Source organism: Malaclemys terrapin, chromosome 24 (genome assembly GCF_027887155.1).
Source record: "Malaclemys terrapin pileata isolate rMalTer1 chromosome 24, rMalTer1.hap1, whole genome shotgun sequence".
NCBI lineage: Eukaryota > Metazoa > Chordata > Testudines > Emydidae > Malaclemys > Malaclemys terrapin.
Genome location: NC_071528.1, coordinates 1,823,885 through 1,843,164, shown reverse-complemented (window position 1 = coordinate 1,843,164; position 19,280 = coordinate 1,823,885). Strand labels below are relative to the sequence as shown.

The following is a 19,280-nucleotide window of genomic DNA, read 5'->3' as shown; positions in this document are numbered from 1 at the left end:
GCCCAGCTGAGCTGTTCTCTGCTGCAAGACACGGTGCTTGTAGAATCCTTGGAGCAGGTCAGCAGGATTGTTAGCACTTTCTTTCCTTTTCTGTAGAAGGAAGTGAGAGAAGCTTTTTGCATTTAATCCACAAAGATGAGCAAGTAAATTTAAAAAAAAAAAAGTCAGGAAATACAAAAATTAAGGCTCCTTCAGCAATCTGAGGGCTCCCCCAGGAACGATGGACCATCACAGACTTCACTTTGCATTCCAAATGCAAGACATTCCTTTGACTGGCCTTCTCTAACATAAACACAGAGCAACAGGTATATTTATTTTAAAGAAAGCAAAACAAATAACCTACCAAAACAAGACACTCCACTGCATGTGCTTCTCCCCCTGAGGAGAGGAAGCGAGAACAAATAACCCATGACAGACGTGTGGGCACGTTGCTTAATGCATGACAAGCAGGTGCTCAGCTATGATGGTGATAATTGCAGTAGGAAAACCTATATAGAATGGAATAGTGCCAGCGAGTGCTCGCTGCACAGTGCATTGACCGTAGCAGTGGGTGATCTTTAGCTGCTGTGAATCTCCCTAGCCCTATTACTGCAGGGGAGCTGTGACAATTTATACCAGCAGAAGCTCTGTCCCAGTGAGGCTTCTCGCAGCAGACAGCTGGTAGTGCTGGCAAGGATTAGCCCTCCCTTGGCCACGTGCCACATCCCTAATACTTTCTATTCTAGTTTCTCTTTCCATAATTTTATATAATCAAATAACTAGGTTAATGTTACTGTTGCAACCTTCATTTTTGCATTTCCTGACTGACTTTGAAATCCTAACTGTGAAACCCTGGCCTAATGTTAACCCCTTATTTTATTTTTTTAGACTATAAGCTCTTTGGGAACTGTCTTTTTATCACGTGTGCCTACACCATGGGACCCTGTTCCTTGAATGGTGCCTCTAGAGGCTAGCAAAACCAAATAATAAATATATACAATAAATACAGATAACAGTAATCCTAGAATATTTTCTGTAAGGCATTGAGGGCTCTTTAAAAAGCAAGGTAACGTCCTTTGGGTGGTAGAAGGTCATTTTAGAGACTTTGCCATTACCCTCAGCTTTCCAAGTTTCCCTAACTCCAGGATTTGTTCTATCTGAATTGCAAAGGGTAGAGCAGTTGCTTTGCTTTGTACCCTTTTCTGTTATATAAAGAAGGCCTCAAAGATGCTGGAAACACTGGGGGGTATTCTCTAGCCAGTGTGATGCAGACAGGTAGACTAGATGTTCATAACAGGCCCTTCTGACCTTGAGACCTAAGACTCTATGAATTTTTCCCTTCAAAGAATTCTCTATGTTTTGAATTAGAAGTATGAGAGAGAGAGAATGTGTGTTTGGCCTCAGGAACTAGTGACTGAATCCTGAACTGGATCCTCTCTGCCCTCCCCTATGAGGACGCTGCCTCATTCACACTCAGCTGTTTCACTCACTCTTTGTTAGGCAATGGAGTGAGATAGGTTTTAAAACAATTATACAAGCAGAAAATAGAGCTGCTTGGTTACTCGTGTTATTGAGTCATTTTAAAAAAATGCTGTTTTTAATACCTGCAGAATAACTTACCCAATAAATATCCAAACAAATGTATGTAAAATTACTGATACCAGATAGGCCTAAACATCATAGCAAAAATAGAATACTGATCCCTGGGGCAAAACCTAGAGTATATAATAGAACCAAGAGTGATAGGCTATTGCATTGAAACACCCAGTTTAAACATCACCTGCAAGGAAAAGGGGGACGTGGGAGTTACTTCCCTTTGTTGTTGCTGTTTCTGGTGGATGGAGAAGGCCTGAACATTTTTTATTTTTAATGTTCTGCTTGGTTTTTAAACTTAGGAATGTTGGGGATTGGGGAAGTCTGCTCCTCCCTGGTTATGCTGGGGCGCCCACACAAGTGGCCTGGAAGCTCTGTTGTCTCTTAAGTGCAGGAGATGGCTGTTGAATCTTTCACATGGAAAGCTTTTCTCCCTACTGTTGTTCAGGTATTTGATTGCTGTTAAAAGCTAGCTATCTCAAAGTGTTTTAACCAATCTGAATTATATTCTCGATCCTTTCAGTTCATCAGGTTTCACTTCCTTGGTACTTGTGATGACCTCCTCCTAATGCTCCAAGTGTCCGTACAGTCTGCCAGAGAGAACCTGAATTTCTACCAGGGGAAAAAATATTTTTCTGTTTGTAAACCCATTCAGGCCCCTTTATGCATCAGGCAAAACCTCAAGAAAGGCCAAGTCTCTGAACTGCTGCCGGTAGGCCATCTTCAGCCTGGCTGGGTTTCCCTGTCCTCTCAGTTGAGTTCTGTGATAGCTGCATCTCAGGGTTGGTCTGTTGTGATGTCACTGTTCCACTTATTCTTAGTTCACTGGTGAAAGGGGACAGTCAAGTCCTAATATCTGTAATGAAGTAAACCAGAAAGAAAACAAGCAAACAAACTGACACCCCCCTCCCCCATCTGCCCTGCTCCCACACCCTGTGTGCATCGGAGTGTAACTTCCTGAGCAGTGATCTCACTGTGGTCAGCCAGGGTGTGGAGTCTGGTATTTCTCTTGCTAGTTATCACCTTTATTGCCCATGTGCACCTTCTCGTGCCCCTGTTCTCCCCTGAAGCTCCCCCCTCGGGCGTGTAACATCCTGCAGAAGAAGCTGTCCCGTGCAGGGCCCAGCTTACCAGAAGCATGACACTTTTCCTGGCACACCAGCCATCTGTGTGCAGTGACCTAACCCGGCTGTGCTGGGGCCCTTGGTGACACTGTGCAGAGCGGGAGCAGTGTTCTTCTCCAGGGCTGCCTGGGCAGCTCCTTGTTTCTTTCTATTAGAGCGCAGTGTCTCTTCAGGCCTTGGGAGCAGGCTGGCTGTGGAGCCGAGCAGTGACAGGATGCCTTGGTTGCTCCACCCCCCACAACAGGAAGTTGCAGAGGGGGGGGCTCCCCCACTGCCTGAAACCAACTCAGCACTGCATGCTCTAAAGCCCTAACCCAGGGAACAGCTCCCCACTCTCCCCTTCCTGCCCTCCCAGCAGGAAGCAGATTGGGGCTAAACCCTGTCATGGGAGCCACATCCCCAAACAGCCTGACACCTGCCTGGCTCTCCACTTTGGAGGGAGATATCACCAACTTTACTCCTGGTCAGCACAGTGCTGGGGTATCAAGCACATTTCACCTTGGGCCTGTGCGGCTGGCCTGGCTCGTCCCTGCAATGCCCCAGCTTATCGCACCCAGTGCTTATGCCCACCCCAAGCAGCCCTGGGAAATGTACCCCACCCAGAGCACAGGTCACAAGACGCCTGCAGCCAGCCTGGCTCAGTCCTGTCCTAGGCACCCCACACACAGTCTGCAAGAGGCAAACACCAGACCCCATGCCTGACCGCAGTGAGATCGTTGGTCAGGAGGCCCTTTATCATCCGCAGCCTCATCACCGAGTGCTGCTGGCTGGTGCTGCAGGCTCAGTGCTAGTTCCTCTCCTCCCTCAGGCCACTCCTTACACCACAGACCTGGGCTAGGAGAGAAGGTGGAGGGAGATTACTGGTTTATTCCAGTCCAGGCACCAATTCAAGCTAGGCCACCTGGAGACAGACACCTCTGAGGGCATCCGATCTCTGTGAATAGAGAAAAGTCCAACATGAGCACTCTGTTAACTTAGGGCTAGTCTACACTTCCCACCCGGATCAGCGGGTAGAAATCGATCTCATCTAGACGGATAAATCGATCCCCGAATCGACGCGCGTACTCCCACCTCGTCAGGAGAAGTAAGCGCTGTCGACTGGGGAGCCGCGGTGGTCAATTTGCCGCTGTCCTCACAGCAGGGTAAGTCGAATAGGATACGTCGAATTCAGTTACGCTATTCGCGTAGCTAAATTTGCGTATCTTAAATTGATTCCCCCCCCCAGTGTAGACCGGGCCTTAAAAAACCTCCAAGGAAGGAGATTCCACCACCTCCCTAGGTAACCCATTCCAGTGCTTCACCACCCTCCTAGTGAAATAGTGTTTCCTAATATCCAACCTAGACCTCCCCCACTGCAACTTGAGACCATTGCTCCTTGTTCTGTCATCTGCCACCACTGAGAACAGCCGAGCTCCATCTTCTTTGGAACCCCCTTTCAGGTAGTTGAAGGCTGCTATCAAATCCCCCCTCATTCTTCTCTTCTGGAGACTAAACAATCCCAGTTCCCTCAGCCTCTCCTCATAAGTCATGTGCTCCAGACCCCTAATAATTTTTGTTGCCCTCCACTGGACTCTTTCCAATTTTTCCACATCCTTCTTGTAATGTGGGGCCCAAAACTGGACACAGTACTCCAGATGAGATACAAAAGGAGATACAAAAGGAGCGCTTAAAGACGATAAAGTCATTGCGGAGAAACTAAATGGATTCTTTGCTTCAGTCTTCACGGCTGAGGATGTTAGGGAGATTCCCAAACCTGAGCTGGCTTTTGTAGGTGACAAATCTGAGGAACTGTCACGGATTGAAATGTCATGAGAGGAGGTTTTGGAATTAATTGATAAACTTAACATTAACAAGTCACCGGGACCAGATGGCATTCACCCAAGAGTTCTGAAAGAACTCAAATGTGAAGTTGCGGAACTGTTAACTAAGGTTTCTAATCTGTCCTTTAAATCGGCTTCTGTACCCAATGACTCATAGACTCATAGACATTAAGGTCAGAAGGGACCATTATGATCATCTGGTCTGACCCCCTGCATGCTGCAGGCCGCAAGACCCTTCCCTGGACTCTACCGTTGAAGTCCCCAATCCTGTGTTTTAGTGACTTCAATCGGCTGAGACCCTCCTGCTAGTGATCCCTGCCCCATGCTGCGGAGGAAGGCGAAAAACCTCCAGAGGCTCAGCCAATCTACCCTGGAGGAAAATTCCTTCCCGACCCCAAATATGGCGATCAGTAATACCCCGAGCATATAGGCAAGAGTCTCTAGCCTGACCCTCGTTGGCCATTATGCTGTTCATGTACCATTGCTTGGTTTTCCTTGGCTACTATGTTTTATCATTAAACCATTCCCTCCATAAACTTATCCAACTTAATCTTAAAACCAGACAGGTCCGTCGCCCCCACCGTTTCCCTCGGAAGGCCGTTCCAATATTTCACCCCTCTGATGGTCAGAAACCTTCGTCTAATTTCAAGCCTAAACTTCCCCCCGGCCAGTTTGTATCCATTCGTTCTCGTGTCCACATTAGTACTAAACTGGAATAATTCCTCTCCCTCCCTTGTATTAACCCCTCTGATATATTTAAAGATAGCAATCATATCCCCCCTCAGCCTTCGCTTTGTCAGACTAAACAACCCAAGCTCCTCTAATCTCTTTTCATACGACAGGTTTTCCATTCCTCTGATCATCTTAGTCGCCCTTCTCTGCACCCGTTCCAGTTTGAGTTCATCTTTTTTAAACATTGGAGACCAGAACTGCACACAGTACTCCAAATGAGGTCTCACCAGCGCCTTATACAACGGAAGCAGGACCTCCCTATCTCTACTAGATATACCTCGCCTAATACATCCCAAGACCGCATTGGCTTTTTTCACCGCCACGTCACATTGCCGACTCATAGTCATCCTGCGGTCCACAAGGACCCCTAGGTCCTTCTCCTCTTCCGTTACTTCTAACCAATGCGTCCCCATCTTGTAACTAAAATTGTTATTATTCGTCCCCAAGTGCATCACCTTACACTTTTTACTATTAAATTTCATCCTATTTCTGATACTCCAATTCACAAGCTCATTCAAGTCTCCCTGCAGAGTATCCCTATCCTCCTCCGAGTTTGCAACTCCTCCCACCTTCGTATCATCCGCAAACTTTATCAGCCCACTCTTGCAATCGGTCCCGAGGTCAGTTATAAATAGATTAAATAAGATGGGTCCCAAAACCGAACCTTGAGGCACTCCACTAGTAACCTCCCTCCAACCCGACAATTCACCCTTTAATACGACCCGCTGCATTCTCCCCATTAACCAATTCCCTATCCACCTCTGGATTTTCATATCGATCCCCATGTTTTTCATTTTAACCAATAGTTCCTCATGGGGTACTGTATCAAACGCTTTACTGAAATCCAGGTATATTAGGTCCACCGCATTTCCCTTATCTAATAAGTCCGTTACTTTCTCAAAGAAGGAGATCAGATTCGTTTGGCACGATCTGCCCTTCGTAAAACCATGCTGTAATTTATCGCATTTGCCATTAACTTCAAGGTCCTCAACTAGTTTCTCTTTCAGAATCTTCTCCAGCACCTTGCACACTACTGATATTAAACTAACAGGCCTATAGTTACCCGGGTCACTTTTTTTCCCTTTCTTGAAAATAGGAACCACATTGGCTATTCTCCAGTCTAACGGGACCACCCCCGAGTTTACAGATTCATTAAATATAGTCGCTAATGGGCCTGCTATTTCCCGCGCCAATTCCTTCAATATTCTCGGATGAAGATCGTCCGGTCCACCCGACTTAGTCCCATTAAGGCGTTCTAGTTTTGTTTCTACCTCGGATGCGGTAATCCCCCATCCCGTATGCCCCTCTGTAATGGTGCTAGTATCCCTAATACCTTCATTGGCCTCATTAAACACCGATGCAAAATATTCATTGAGATATTGCGTCATGCCTAGATTATCTTTAATCTCCTCTCCGGCTATAGTCTTCAGCGGTCCCACTTCTTCTTTCTTTGCTTTCTTCCTATTTATATGGCTGTAAAACCTCTTACTATTACTTTTAATTCCCCTCGCTAAGTCCAACTCTTCCCGGCCTTTGGCCTTTCTCACTCTATCTCTACATTCTCTGACTTCACTAAGGTAAGTTTCCTTACTGATCCCTCCTCTCTTCCACTCTTTGTACGCTTTCTGTTTTTTCCTAATCGCCCCTTTCAGCCGGTCGCTCATCCAGCTCGGTCTAAGTCTCTTGCTTAGTAATCTTTTTCCCTTTTTGGGGATACAGGCCTCTGACAGCTCTTGCATCTTTAACTTAAAGTAATCCCAGGCTTCTTCTGCCTTTAGGTCCCTTAATACGTTTGCCCAATCCACTTCCCTTACCAGTCCCCTTAATTTGTTAAAATTGGCCTTTTTAAAATTATAAACCCTAGTCTTTGACTTAATTCTGGTACTCTTTCCATTTAGTTTAAAGCGAATTAGCTCATGATCACTGGAGCCCAAGTTGTCCCCCACTACCACTTCCTCAACAAGGTCCTCACTACTTACCAGAATCAAATCTAAAATGGCCTCCCCCCTCGTCGGCTCAGCTACCACTTGATAAAGGAATTGATCCGCAAGCACATCTAGGAACATCTGAGCCCTATTATTGCTACTAGCGTTTGTTCCCCAATCTATATCCGGGAAGTTAAAGTCCCCCATAATTACACAGTTTCTATTAGTATTTACCTCCCTTAATACATTAAAGTTAGCTAATGTAACGCCAATATTTAAAAAGGGCTCTAGAGGTGATCCCGGCAATTACAGATCGGTAAGTCTAACGTCTGTACCAGGCAAATTAGTCGAAACAATAGTTAAGAATAAAATTGTCCGACACATAGAAAAACATAAACTGTTGAGCAATAGTCAACATGGTTTCTGTAAAGGGAAATCGTGTCTTACTAATCTATTAGAATTCTTTGAAGGGGTCAACAAACTTGTGGACAAGGGGGATCCAGTGGACATAGTGTACTTAGATTTCCAGAAAGCCTTTGACAAGGTCCCTCACCAAAGGCTCTTATGTAAATTAAGCTGCCATGGGATAAAAGGGAAGGTCCTTTCATGGATTGAGAACTGGTTAAAAGAGAGGGAATAAAGGGTAGGAATAAATGGTAAATTCTCAGAATGGAGAGGGGTAACTAGTGGTGTTCCCCAAGGGTCAGTCCTCGGACCGATCCTATTCAATTTATTCATAAATGATCTGGAGAAAGGGGTAAACAGTGAGGTGGCAAAGTTTGCAGATGATACTAAACTGCTAAAGATAGTTAAGTCCAAAGCAGACTGTGAAGAACTTCAAAAAGATCTCACAAAACTAAGTGATTGGGCAACAAAATGGCAAATGAAATTTAATGTGGAAAATGTAAAGTAATGCACATTGGAAAAAATAACCCCAACTATACATACAATATGATGGGGGCTAATTTAGCTACAACATGTCAGGAAAAAGATCTTGGAGTCATCGTGGATAGTTCTTTGAAAACGTCCACGCAGTGTGCAGAGGCGGTCAAAAAAGCAAACAGGATGTTAGGAATCATTAAAAAGGGGATAGAGAATAAGACTGAGAATATATTATTGCCCTTATATAAATCAATGGTACGCCCTCATCTCGAATACTGCGTACAGATGTGGTCTCCTCATCTCAAAAAAGATATACTGGCACTAGAAAAGGTTCAGAAAAGGGCAACTAAAATGATTAAGGGTTTGGAACGGGTCCTATATGAGGAGAGATTAAAGAGGCTAGGACTCTTCAGCTTGGAAAAGAGGAGACTAAGGGGGGATATGATAGAGGTCTATAAAATCATGAGTGATGTGGAGAAAGTGGATAAGGAAAAGTTATTTACTTATTCCCATAATACAAGAACTAGGGGTCATCAAATGAAATTAATAGGCAGCAGGTATTACAAATAAAAGGAAGTTCTTCTTCACGCAGCACACAGTCAACTTGTGGAACTCCTTACCTGAGAAGGTTGTGAAGGCTAGGATTATAACAGAGTTTAAAAGAGAACTGGATAAATTCATGGTGGTTAAGTCCATTAATTGCTATTAGCCAGGACGGGTAAGGAATGGTGTCCCTAGCCTCTGTCTGTCAGAGGATGGAGATGGATGGCAGGAGAGAGATCACTTGATCATTGCCTGTTAGGTTCACTCCCTCTGAGGCACCTGGCATTGGCCACTGTCGGTAGACAGGATACTGGACTACATGGACCTTTGGTCTGACCCGGTACGGCCTTTCTTATGTTCTTATGAGGCCTCACCAATGTCGAATAAAGGGGGACGATCACGTTCCTCGATCTGCTGGCAATGCCCCTACTTCTACAGCCCAAAATGCTGTTAGCCTTCTTGGAAACAAGAGCACACTGTTGACTCATATCCATATCATTCTCGTCCACTGTAATCCCTAGGTCCTTTTCTGCAGAACTGCTACCTAGCCATTCGGTCCCTAGTCTGTAGCAGTGCATGGGATTCTTCCGTCCTAAGTGCAGGACTCTGCACTTGTCCTTGTTGAACCTCATCAGGTTTTTTTTGGCCCAATCCTCTAATTTGTCTAGGTCCCTCTGTATCCGATCCCTAGCCTCCAGTGTATCTACCACGCCTCCCAGTTTAGTGTCATCTGCAAACTTGCTGAGAGTGCAGTCCACACCATCCTCCAGATCATTAATAAAGACATTAAACAAAACCGGCCCCAGGACCGGCCCCAGGACCGACCCCTGGGGCACTCCGCTCGAAACCGGCGGCCAACTAGACATGGAGCCATTGATCACTACCCGTTGAGCCCGACGATCTAGCCAGCTTTCTATCCACCTTACAGTCCATTCATCCAGCCCATACTTCTTTAACTTGGCGGCAAGAATACTGTGGGAGACCATATCAAAAGCTTTGCTAAAGTCAAGGAATAACACAACCACTGCTTTCCACTCATCCACAGAGCCAGTTATCTCATCATAGAAGGCAATTAAGTTAGTCAGGCACGACTTCCCCTTGGTGAATCCATGCTGACTGTTCCTGATCACTTTCCTCTCCTCTAAGTGTTTCATAATTGGTTCCTTGAGGACCTGCTCCATGATTTTTCCAGGGACTGAGGTAAGGCTGACTGGCCTGTAGTTCCCCGGATCCTCCTCCTTCCCTTTTTTAAAGATGGGCACTACATTAGCCCGTTGAGTCTCGCTTCCATAACTCAGCACTGTGATGTTACTGAGCTGTGCGTACTAGCAACAGAACTGCAGATCTGTTAGGGACAGAGAGAAATGTCTCTCCAGCTGGGTAACATCCCTCATAGAGAGGGTTAATCCGCGGGTAGAGTGTGTCCTGGCAAGGCAACAAGGAGTCCGGTGGCACCTTAAAGGCTAACAGATTTATTTGGGAATAAGCTTTCATGAGTAAAAAACCTCACTTCTTCAGATGCATCAAGAAGTGAGGTTTTTTACCCACGAAAGCTTATGCCTAAATAAATCTGTTAATCTTTAAGGTGCCACCGGACTCCTTGTTGTTTTTGTGGATACAGACTAACATGGCTACCCCCTGAAACTTGATTCCTGGCAAGGCAATAAAACATAGCATTTCTACTGTGGTTCTGCTCTCCTGAGTGTTGTACGTACACAGCCCACCAGCTCCTCTAGTGTAGGCTTGCAAACGGCAGCAGCCACCACAAAATCTTTCCAGCAGAGCTGTAGACATTGTGTGGGAGGGCCGCACAGTGGGTGGGCCGTTGGAAATAGCTCTAGAGGCCTGCTGGCAAAAAGCAGCGGAGAATCGGAGTAAAATAATGACCTGAAAAGAAAGCACTGAACATGCTGACTGAGCAAGGAGATGACTGAGGTGGCCTCAGTGTACACAGGCTCCCAGCAAGAACAGATAATGTTATTAGCAATGAGGGGAAGATGAGTATGATGGGAGTTGGGTTCTGTCATGGTCAGCATCATTACCCTATTTGCCACGTCACCTGGATAAAGGGATCCTGTACCCAAATGCAAAGAGCCAGTACAGTCACAGCATATCAGGCAGTTTAGCCCTTAAAGGTGGTTCCTGTCTTAGAGCTGTGGCTACCAGAAGTCCCATCCTCCCACTCATCAAGGAAAGCCCTTATTGATGGAGCACATGGTGGCAGGGTCTGCCTAATCTGTTTGTAGCCAATCTCCCTCATAGTCCACACTGGGCTGTGCCATGAATGCTCCAGGAAAAACAGGAAAGTCATGACTGGAATTAACAAGATCCTGGTTTTACAGTCATGTCCAGGCCCAAGAAGTTGAATGAGCTGAGTGGTAATCTCCAGACCAAAAAGAACAGTCAGACCCTGCACACTTCCAGAATCAGCCATGTCCTCGCACTAAGAAGGAAACATCTGGTGAAAATTGCCTCTAAAAGCAAATCTCTCTTCCGTACTTGATCTACTCTGCACTGCTGCTGGCAGGAAGTGGGCTGGGGTTTAGGTCCTTCCTGGATGGGAGTCCTCTACTGCTGTTTCTCATGCTTGGGTTCCTTCCACCTTCCCCTGAGTTTCTGTAAAACAGTGTTTGCTATATCGCTGGGCATGGTAATTCCAGTGATCTGAGTGTACCTTGCTTCCCTACCCCTTCCCTATTTGCCTGTGTGATGATGGGCTATACTTAGACCAGGTGTACCACCTATGGTGAAATGCATGTTCTAGAGGGTGACACAGTTCACAGCTCTATCTGCACTAGAGTTATGGAATAATAGCCTTCATCATTTTCTTTAAAATTGTATAGAAAATTCAGTCTTTCCTGGAAGAATTTCTGTGCCAAATGTGGGGATTCAATTTAATCATTAAAGCATAAAACAGATCCCTTCCTGTTTTAAGGGCGAATGTAGAGCAGCTTTAATTAGTCTTGGCACTGGCACCTCCATTGTGTCAGTGTGTAAAATGAGAGTGCTAATAAAACATAAGGATGAGGCTTTTTTAAACAACTAACAAAATCATCCCAAGCACAGGACTTGTGTCAGGGTGGTTAAGCACTGGAATAAATTGCCTAGGGAGGTTGTGGAATCTCCATCATTGGAGATTTTTCAGAGCAGGTTGGACAAAGACCTGTCAGGGATGGCCTAGATAATACTTAGTCCTGCCCTGAGTGCAGGAGACTGGACTAGATGACCTCTTGAGGTCCCTTCCAGTCCTGTGATTCTATGATAAAAGAAATAAGAGATCAAAAGGCCCAGGAGGGAGGAAGTGTACAGATAAAAGGAGCTCTATTGGCAGGCACTGCAGTGGGATGCACATTGGGGATGGGGCACCTCACTGCCTGTTGGAGGGGAAGCCTCTCCAAACATGTTTGGAATCATGGATTCAGTGTTAAACTATAAAGTGGCTGGTGCTTCATGCTGGGAATAATGACAGCCCTTGTTCTGCTGAGTTTTAAGGCATTTGATTTCATTTCGGCATTTTAGGCCTTCTGCCAGTAACCAGTGCTTGCAAAATGTCTGATTGAAAATGTACTAGTGGATTACAAATATCTTGTGTCAGTATGTCCCCGCCCCTCTCCTCCTTTCATAGCCAGGTGCATGCTCAGCTTGGCTGTAATCCTTGCCTGCTTCACTGGCCTGTGCTGACTGGTTTGCTGTCTGCTAGAATATCCTCAAGCTCAGTCTGGTCTCCTTCTCTTCCAGGATGATGCACTCTTTGAATGAATGGTTATGGTGGCATGAGTACTGGCTTCCCCCAGGAATCACCTGGGAAGACATGAAGGAATCTGAGGACATCCATTACCCTCAGCCTCAAGATCTCCTGCTCAGCATCCCCTGTACCCTGCTCTTGATTATTATCCGGTACTTCTTTGAAAGGTGAGTCTGTTTCCCCTGTTGGCAATTTGGGCCCTGCAACTGGGAGCCAACATGTGGCCAGTGGACGTTCCCGGTGTGGCCCACAGAGACTTTAGCTTTGAGCATGTGCTGAGACAGTTGTATCATTATTCTCCCAATAGTACCTGGCACTTCACAATCTAGAGAGTGCCAAACAGAGAACGCAAACTCTGCCTCAAGGGTCTAACACTCAACAGCATTCCCACCCCTCTTCAAAAGCACCTAGAAGCCTTTTTTCTCTTGTAGTGTTTGTAGAATAAGCACTGTTGGTCCTGGTTTAGTTTTTATGCTTGTGCTTTAAAAGCAGATATAATACTGTGTGTTTGTGTTTGTTCTCTTGCACCTTATCGGCTGCTTCTGGGCCCAGAGCACTATAGACGTAAAGTTAGATTATCCAGGTAGTGTCTGCTATAATTAAGGCTGTAAAATAGTTTCCCTTTTCAGATTCTCAGAACTTTTTGAAACTGTCTTCTTTGGGCTGAAACTTTCTATCCCTGGTCTCTATCCCAAGATGAATTAATTCTTTTTAGCTAGTTTGATCAAAAACCATGCAGCTATTTTTTAAGCTTAAAGAGGGTAGAGAAGAAAATTTGGTATTTTTAAGACTTGTGGTGATCTCTTGAGTAAGGTTGGGAAAGAAATCTCAAAAACAGATGCCTCTCTAGGCATCCATAGTCCCTGAGGTCTAAGGGGAGCTTGGCTGAGTTTAGAGCATTCTGAACTGTGCTGTAGCTCTGTGTTAAGTTTTAATTGGGGATGTGAACCCCAGTGTGTCTGTGCATGTATGTGCAGCTATTTAACTGTGTGGTGCTCCCAACTAGCCTAAAACACCCACGGCAAAAGGGTTCTTTTCCTTCTCGTCAAAATACCTGCTTGGCCTGGGGGTTGATACAGGGCTGGAAGCTACTTATTCTGTGCCCACCATTCCCACTCGCTGGCCTTAACACGACTGTGAGCTCAACAAGTGAACTCCTTGCTTATTTAGTGAGGCCTTTTACCCACCTCTTGAGAGAAGATAATGTCAATAGCTCCATTTGACAGATAGGCTGACAGGCAAAGAGGGGTTAAGCCCAAGGCAGAGCTGGGACTAGAATCCGTCTGTAGTCAGCTGAACCCATGTCTTTCCATCACTGTGGTGCCCCCAGGCGAATTGCAAATTAACCCTCTAGGCCTTAGTCTTGGTTCCCTACCTAACCCTGTGCAGTCATTTATACAGCGCAAACTGAAAGTGAAATCTTTCTGTTCTAATTCAGTAGTGTTTCACTTCATACTGGTGCACATCACTGCCCAAGGTGCATGGCAAGCCCACATCTGATCCTCTGAACGGGATTAGTAACGTTTAACCACATTTGCGAAAAGGTTTCAGACCTGCAGATGGAAAAATGCTAGTATAACTGCACAATGAATGTGTTATGTCTTTCCCTCTGTGTCAATCCACAGAGCATATGAGCTGGTTGAGCCCCCCCGGTAGGCAACTTTGTCTCTTTAGCTCAAGCTGTAAAGACTCGTTCTGTTAGTTCTGAAGGTCCAGAGTTCAGCCCCCTGGCATGTCAATCAACATGGTGTAAGTGTAATGTACTATTATGATTTTCCCCATTTTACGAGTTGGGAAAACTGAACCACGTGGAGTATGAGGTTCTTGCCTAGCAGACTCTGTGCCCTGGTTTCCAAACTGTACTCCATGAAGCCCTTGGCAGAGGCCTGTATAGAATCAACTGTTCATATGGTGCTGGCTTCTCCTTCTGGTTTCTAGCTGCTAAATCCTACTGAAAGAAGATTAAATGTTTTCCCAGGATTACTTCTCCATCTAAAGATTGCTGGAATTGCCTCAGGGATGTTTGTGATTGAGTCACAGGGGTTGGGGAGCTGGCATGTGAGCATGAACAGGAGAGAAGATATATTTGAAAGGTATGCTCCATGTTGAGAGATAATTTGAGAACCTTTGATCTAGGGAACTAGGAGTAGCTTCCTAGATAGAACTCCTCAGTTCTAGTCCTGGCTATGTCACCTTGGGCAAGTACATTATTTTCTCCATTTGCCCCAGTGATAAAATAGCAGGCACTGTCTTTTTGGGGTGTGTGTGTACAGCAACTAGCGCCATGGGATCCTGGTTCTGGGCTAGTGCTCCTAAATGCTATGGTTATACAAATAATAATTAATAATTAATGGCAGTGTTAGTTCCTGCTGGAGGCTGTGAGGAATAATATATCATGTTTGTACAGTCCTCAGAAAAGCCCTGTGTTGTTGTTAGTTATCACATGCTGCCTGTAGTTTGGAGGAGCAGAGAGCAGCACTAAACCGCAAAGGATCTGGTCTTGGTCTGCTGCCTTCCACAGAGTCTAGAAGAAGGGGGAAGAGGTGCTGGTTATATACATAGGGAAGGAAAAAATTACATTAAAGCAAAACAAACACCTGGAAGTTAGGAAATGCCAGAATTAAGGTCGCCTGTGCAACCTTAATTCTACCTCCTTGTGTGTGTGCATTGGGATACGGTCTTTAATTATATGGCCACAGATTGTGTTTTCCACATGACCCCCCACCTTATTCAGTGCACAGGATGGATGATGCTCTGCGAATGACGTTGTGACAGGTTGGATCACAGAAACCCCCGGGAGCTGCCACCTGATGTGCCAAGACTACTTCTGCTCCTGCTTTCCCTGCCAGCCTGGTCTCCCCAGCACCCTGTCTTGCTGAGCCAGACACGCCTGTCTGCTCCAACACAGACCCAGAGTCTGAAATACTTGCCCCAAAGCTGCAGACTTAACTGAAAGCAGCTTACAGAAGTGTTCTTATCTATAACACTCAGATGCCCAACTCCCAATGGGGTCTAAACCCAAATAAATCCGTTTTACCCTGTATAACGCTTATACAGGGTAAACTCATAAATTGTTTGCCCTCTATAACACTGATAGAGAGATATGCACAGTTTCCTCCCCTCCCCCCCCAGGTATTAATACATACTCTGGGTTAATTAATAAGTAAGAAGCAATTTTATTAAATACAGAAAATAGGATTTAAGTGGTTCCAAGTAGTAACAGACAGAACAAAGTGAATTACTAAGTAAAATAAAATAAAACACGCAAATCTATGTCTAATACAGTAAGAAACTGAATACAGATAAGATCCTCACCAGTTCCAGAATGCTTCCTTTTACAGACTAATCTTCTTTTAGTCTGGGTCCAGCAATCACATACACCTCTTGCAGTCACTGTCCTTTGTTCCAGTTTCTTTCAGGTATCTTTGGGGGTGGAGAGGCTTTCTCTTTAGCCAGCTGAAGACAAAATGGAAGGATCTCCCCTGGGCTTAAATAGACTTTCTTTTGTCGGTGGAGACCCCCTCCTCTCTCCTATGCAAAATCCAGCTACAAAATGGAGTTTTGGAGTCACCTGGGCAAGTCACATGTCCATGGATGACCGAGTTCCTTACCAGCCAAGCCACATTCCTGGGAAAGCCCAAATGTGGATTGGTGTCTCCAATGGGTGGCACCGTTACAGATGTCGCTATTCTTTATTTCTTATCAATCAGCGCGTGGCCCCTGTCTTATTTATTGCCACCATCCAAACCCTGCTCTCAGTGTGGAATGATTTATTTCCTCCTGGGTTCTTCCATACTGCTCATAACTGCACTGTCTGAGCAGCTGTAGTGAATTTCTCCTCTTGGCTTGCCTGCATGCTCACAGATCTACCTCTACCTACCTCACAAGAATGGGAGTCTAAGTGTTCACATATTTGGATGACTGATTATTTTGCAGGAACTCCTTTCTACAAGTAGCAAACAGCATTCAACAGATCTTTTTTCTGTTCTCATGCTTGGGACTGTTAATAAATGAAGAAAAGTCTGTACTAACCCCAGCATAGAGAATAGAGTTTATAGAAGCCTGTGATGGGGTATCCATCCCACACAGGACTGGAAGGGTGTAAGATGGCCACATGGGCTAATTAACTCCACAGGCTGCACCTGGAGGACAGGGCTGGCTCCAGGCACCAGCTTACCAAGCAGGTGCTTGGGGCGGCCACTTTGTAGAGGGGCGGCACGTCCAGCTGTTCGGTGGCAATTCGGCAGATGGTCCCTCACTCCTGCTCGGAGCGAAGGACCCCCCCGCTGAATTGCCGCCGCAGATCGCGATCGCGCCTTTTGTTTGTTTGTTTGGCTGCTTGGGGCGGCCAAAACCCTGGAGCCGGCCCTGCTGGAGGAGGAGCCAGGGAGCAGGGAATTGATTGGAAGCAGGCTCAGCTGTGGTGGCCTATATCAGCCAGGAAGCTAGCTACAGAAGGGGCTGCAGGAAGGCAGGCTGCAGTCACTCCCTGGGAGGAGAGAGGTGTGTTCTGGACTATAGAGAGTTACTCCCTGAGAGGAGGGATTTGGGAGGCTGGTGAACCCAGAGAGGGGGGAAGCCAGGAAGGTAGGAAAGGCTCCGGAGAAAGCAGCAAGGTAGAACAGTGCAGGCCTTGGCTACTGATTGGAGGGCCCCTGAGCTGGAACCCAGAGTAGAGGGCATGCCCTGGTTCCCCTACTCGCCACTGGGGATGTGACACCGATTAGGCAGAGGACAGTGGACTGCCTGATTTGTTCTGGAAAGACTTTGCTACGTACCTCCACCCCACGGAAGGGGGAACCATACAGTGGCCTGGCTGGAGGACTGAATCGCGAAGAGGAGGCTGTGGTTCTTGGAGAGAGAGGGGTCCGCAGGATGGGAGGACAGCGGGAGAGACACTGCCAGAGGAGGGCACAATGCCTGGCCAGAGCTAATTCCCAGGATGGCCAGGAAAAGGTGCCACCAGTGGTAAGTGGACCCTGTGACAAAGCCATTCTGGATTCCATGACAACAATGACCTACCTATCCAGAAAGGTTTGGAATAATGCTCAACCTTTGTACTCAATAGCAGCCTTAACTGTGATGTTACCCAGGATACAATCTGGATTGTTGAACAGCTGTGTTCCCTTAACTCTCTAGCCTGGGATGCCTTTGACACTGCTTTGCTGTCAGAACAGCCACTCCTGGCCTGCTTACACAGACTTTAGCATGCAAATTCACTCCCAGCTAAACACATGAGCACTCTGACCAATCACTCATGAATTACATACAGGGCAATAGGAGTATTCTAAGCAAGACACAAGAAGTCATTCTTCCGCTCTACTCCGCGCTAATTAGGCCTCATCTAGAGTATTGTGTCCAGTTCTAGGCATCACATTTCAAGAAAGATGTGGAAAAATTGGAGAAAGTCCAGCAAAGAGCAACAAAAATGATGAAAGGTCTAGAAAACATGACCTATGCGGGAAGATTGAAAAAATTGGCTTTGTTTAGTCTGGAGAAGAGAAGACTGACAGGGGACTTGATAACAGTTTTCAAGTACATAAAAGGTTGTTACAAAGAGGAGGGAGAAAAATTGTTCTTCTTAACCTCTGAGGATAGGACAAGAAGCAATGAGCTTAAACTGCAGCAAGGGTGGTTTAGTTTAGACATTAGGAAAAACTTCCTAACTGTCAGAGTGGTTAAGCACTGAAATAAATTGCCTAGAGAAGTTGTGGAATCTTCATCATTGGGGATTTTTAAGAGCAGGTTGGACAAAGACCTGTCAGGGATGGTCTAGATAATACTTAGTCCTGATAATGAGTGCAGGGGACTGGACTAGATGACCTCTCAAGGTCCCTTCCAGTTCTGTAATTCTATGACATCCGCAAATTCTCAGTCCTAGCCTTGTTCCCCCCAGAAATGTATGTCTTGTACTGTGCAGCACACTACTGAACAATGCAAGCTCATAAAAGTCTGCCATTTCATCAAAGGAAAATGATATATTCACCAGCCTTGTTATCCCAAATGGAGTTTCCCACACTCTAATCCAAAACTCTAGTTAAGATAAAACAGTAAGATACGTTTGTTAATTCAAAATGATAGATTTTAAGTGATTACAAGTGATGATGCATTGAAGTCAGGACTGGTTACAAAAAAAAATAAAAGAGTAATTACGCAAGCTGATACCTAATTTAACAAGCTAAGTGAACTTAAAAGCAAATGTTTTGTCTCACCATATATTATTGTACATTTCACAGGCTGGGTCTCCTTCCAGCCTGGGACCACTCCCCCTTAGTTCAGCTCTTTGAGAGTCATTGATGTCATGAACAGAGAGATGGGAGGAGGAGAGGTGAAGTCATGTGTTTTTATCATAGTCTTGGAAAAGTGGTGACCATAATAGTATAGACCAGTGGTGGGCCACATGCGGCCCATCAGGGTAATCTGATCGCAGGCCTCCAGACATTTTGCTGATGTTGACCATCCGCAGGCAGCTCCCAGTGGCTGCAGTTTGCTGTTCATGACCAATTCCAATTCTGCCATTCCATCCCTGGTGCAAGGTTTGGGGAGGCTTAGCCTCCCCCAGCCTCCATTACGTGCTGCCCATGTGTGTAGGCAATATATCAGCTAGGCAACCATCCCTGGACATGTGGGTGCCTATTCCACCAAAAGTCCTGCTGTTATTGAAATGGGGGTGGACCCAATACAAGTCTGAAAAGGCATTCCCTTCTCTCCTCCATCTCTGTTGAAGACTGTAGTGATGGAAGCATCCTCCTTAGGGTGAGGAACCCTTATGGATGACCTGCAGACCCAAAGCATAAGGTCATCTCAAGAGGCATCACTCCACATAAACATATTCAATCTATGCATCAAGCTTGCAAAGTCTTTCTGCCAGAGATCAAAGGCGTCTCTGTTCAGGTCATGATGGACAACATGATTGCCATAGTTTACTTAAACAAGC

General features: G+C 45.8%; 1 protein-coding gene across 3 annotated transcripts in view; it reads left to right on the top strand.

Annotated features, from left to right (window-relative positions):
* CERS4 (ceramide synthase 4) overlaps positions 1-19,280 on the top strand; it is a 116,708-nt gene that overhangs the window by 35,684 nt on the left and 61,744 nt on the right. For 2 of the 3 annotated variants that reach the window (XM_054013403.1, XM_054013404.1), the window contains exon 2: positions 12,337-12,510. In XM_054013403.1, coding sequence (XP_053869378.1) covers positions 12,338-12,510 — 173 coding nt within the window. In that variant the 5' untranslated portion in view covers position 12,337. Of the gene's footprint in view, positions 1-3,814; positions 3,839-12,336; positions 12,511-19,280 lie in introns of those variants that run through there. The other variant, XM_054013405.1, reaches the window with a different exon arrangement.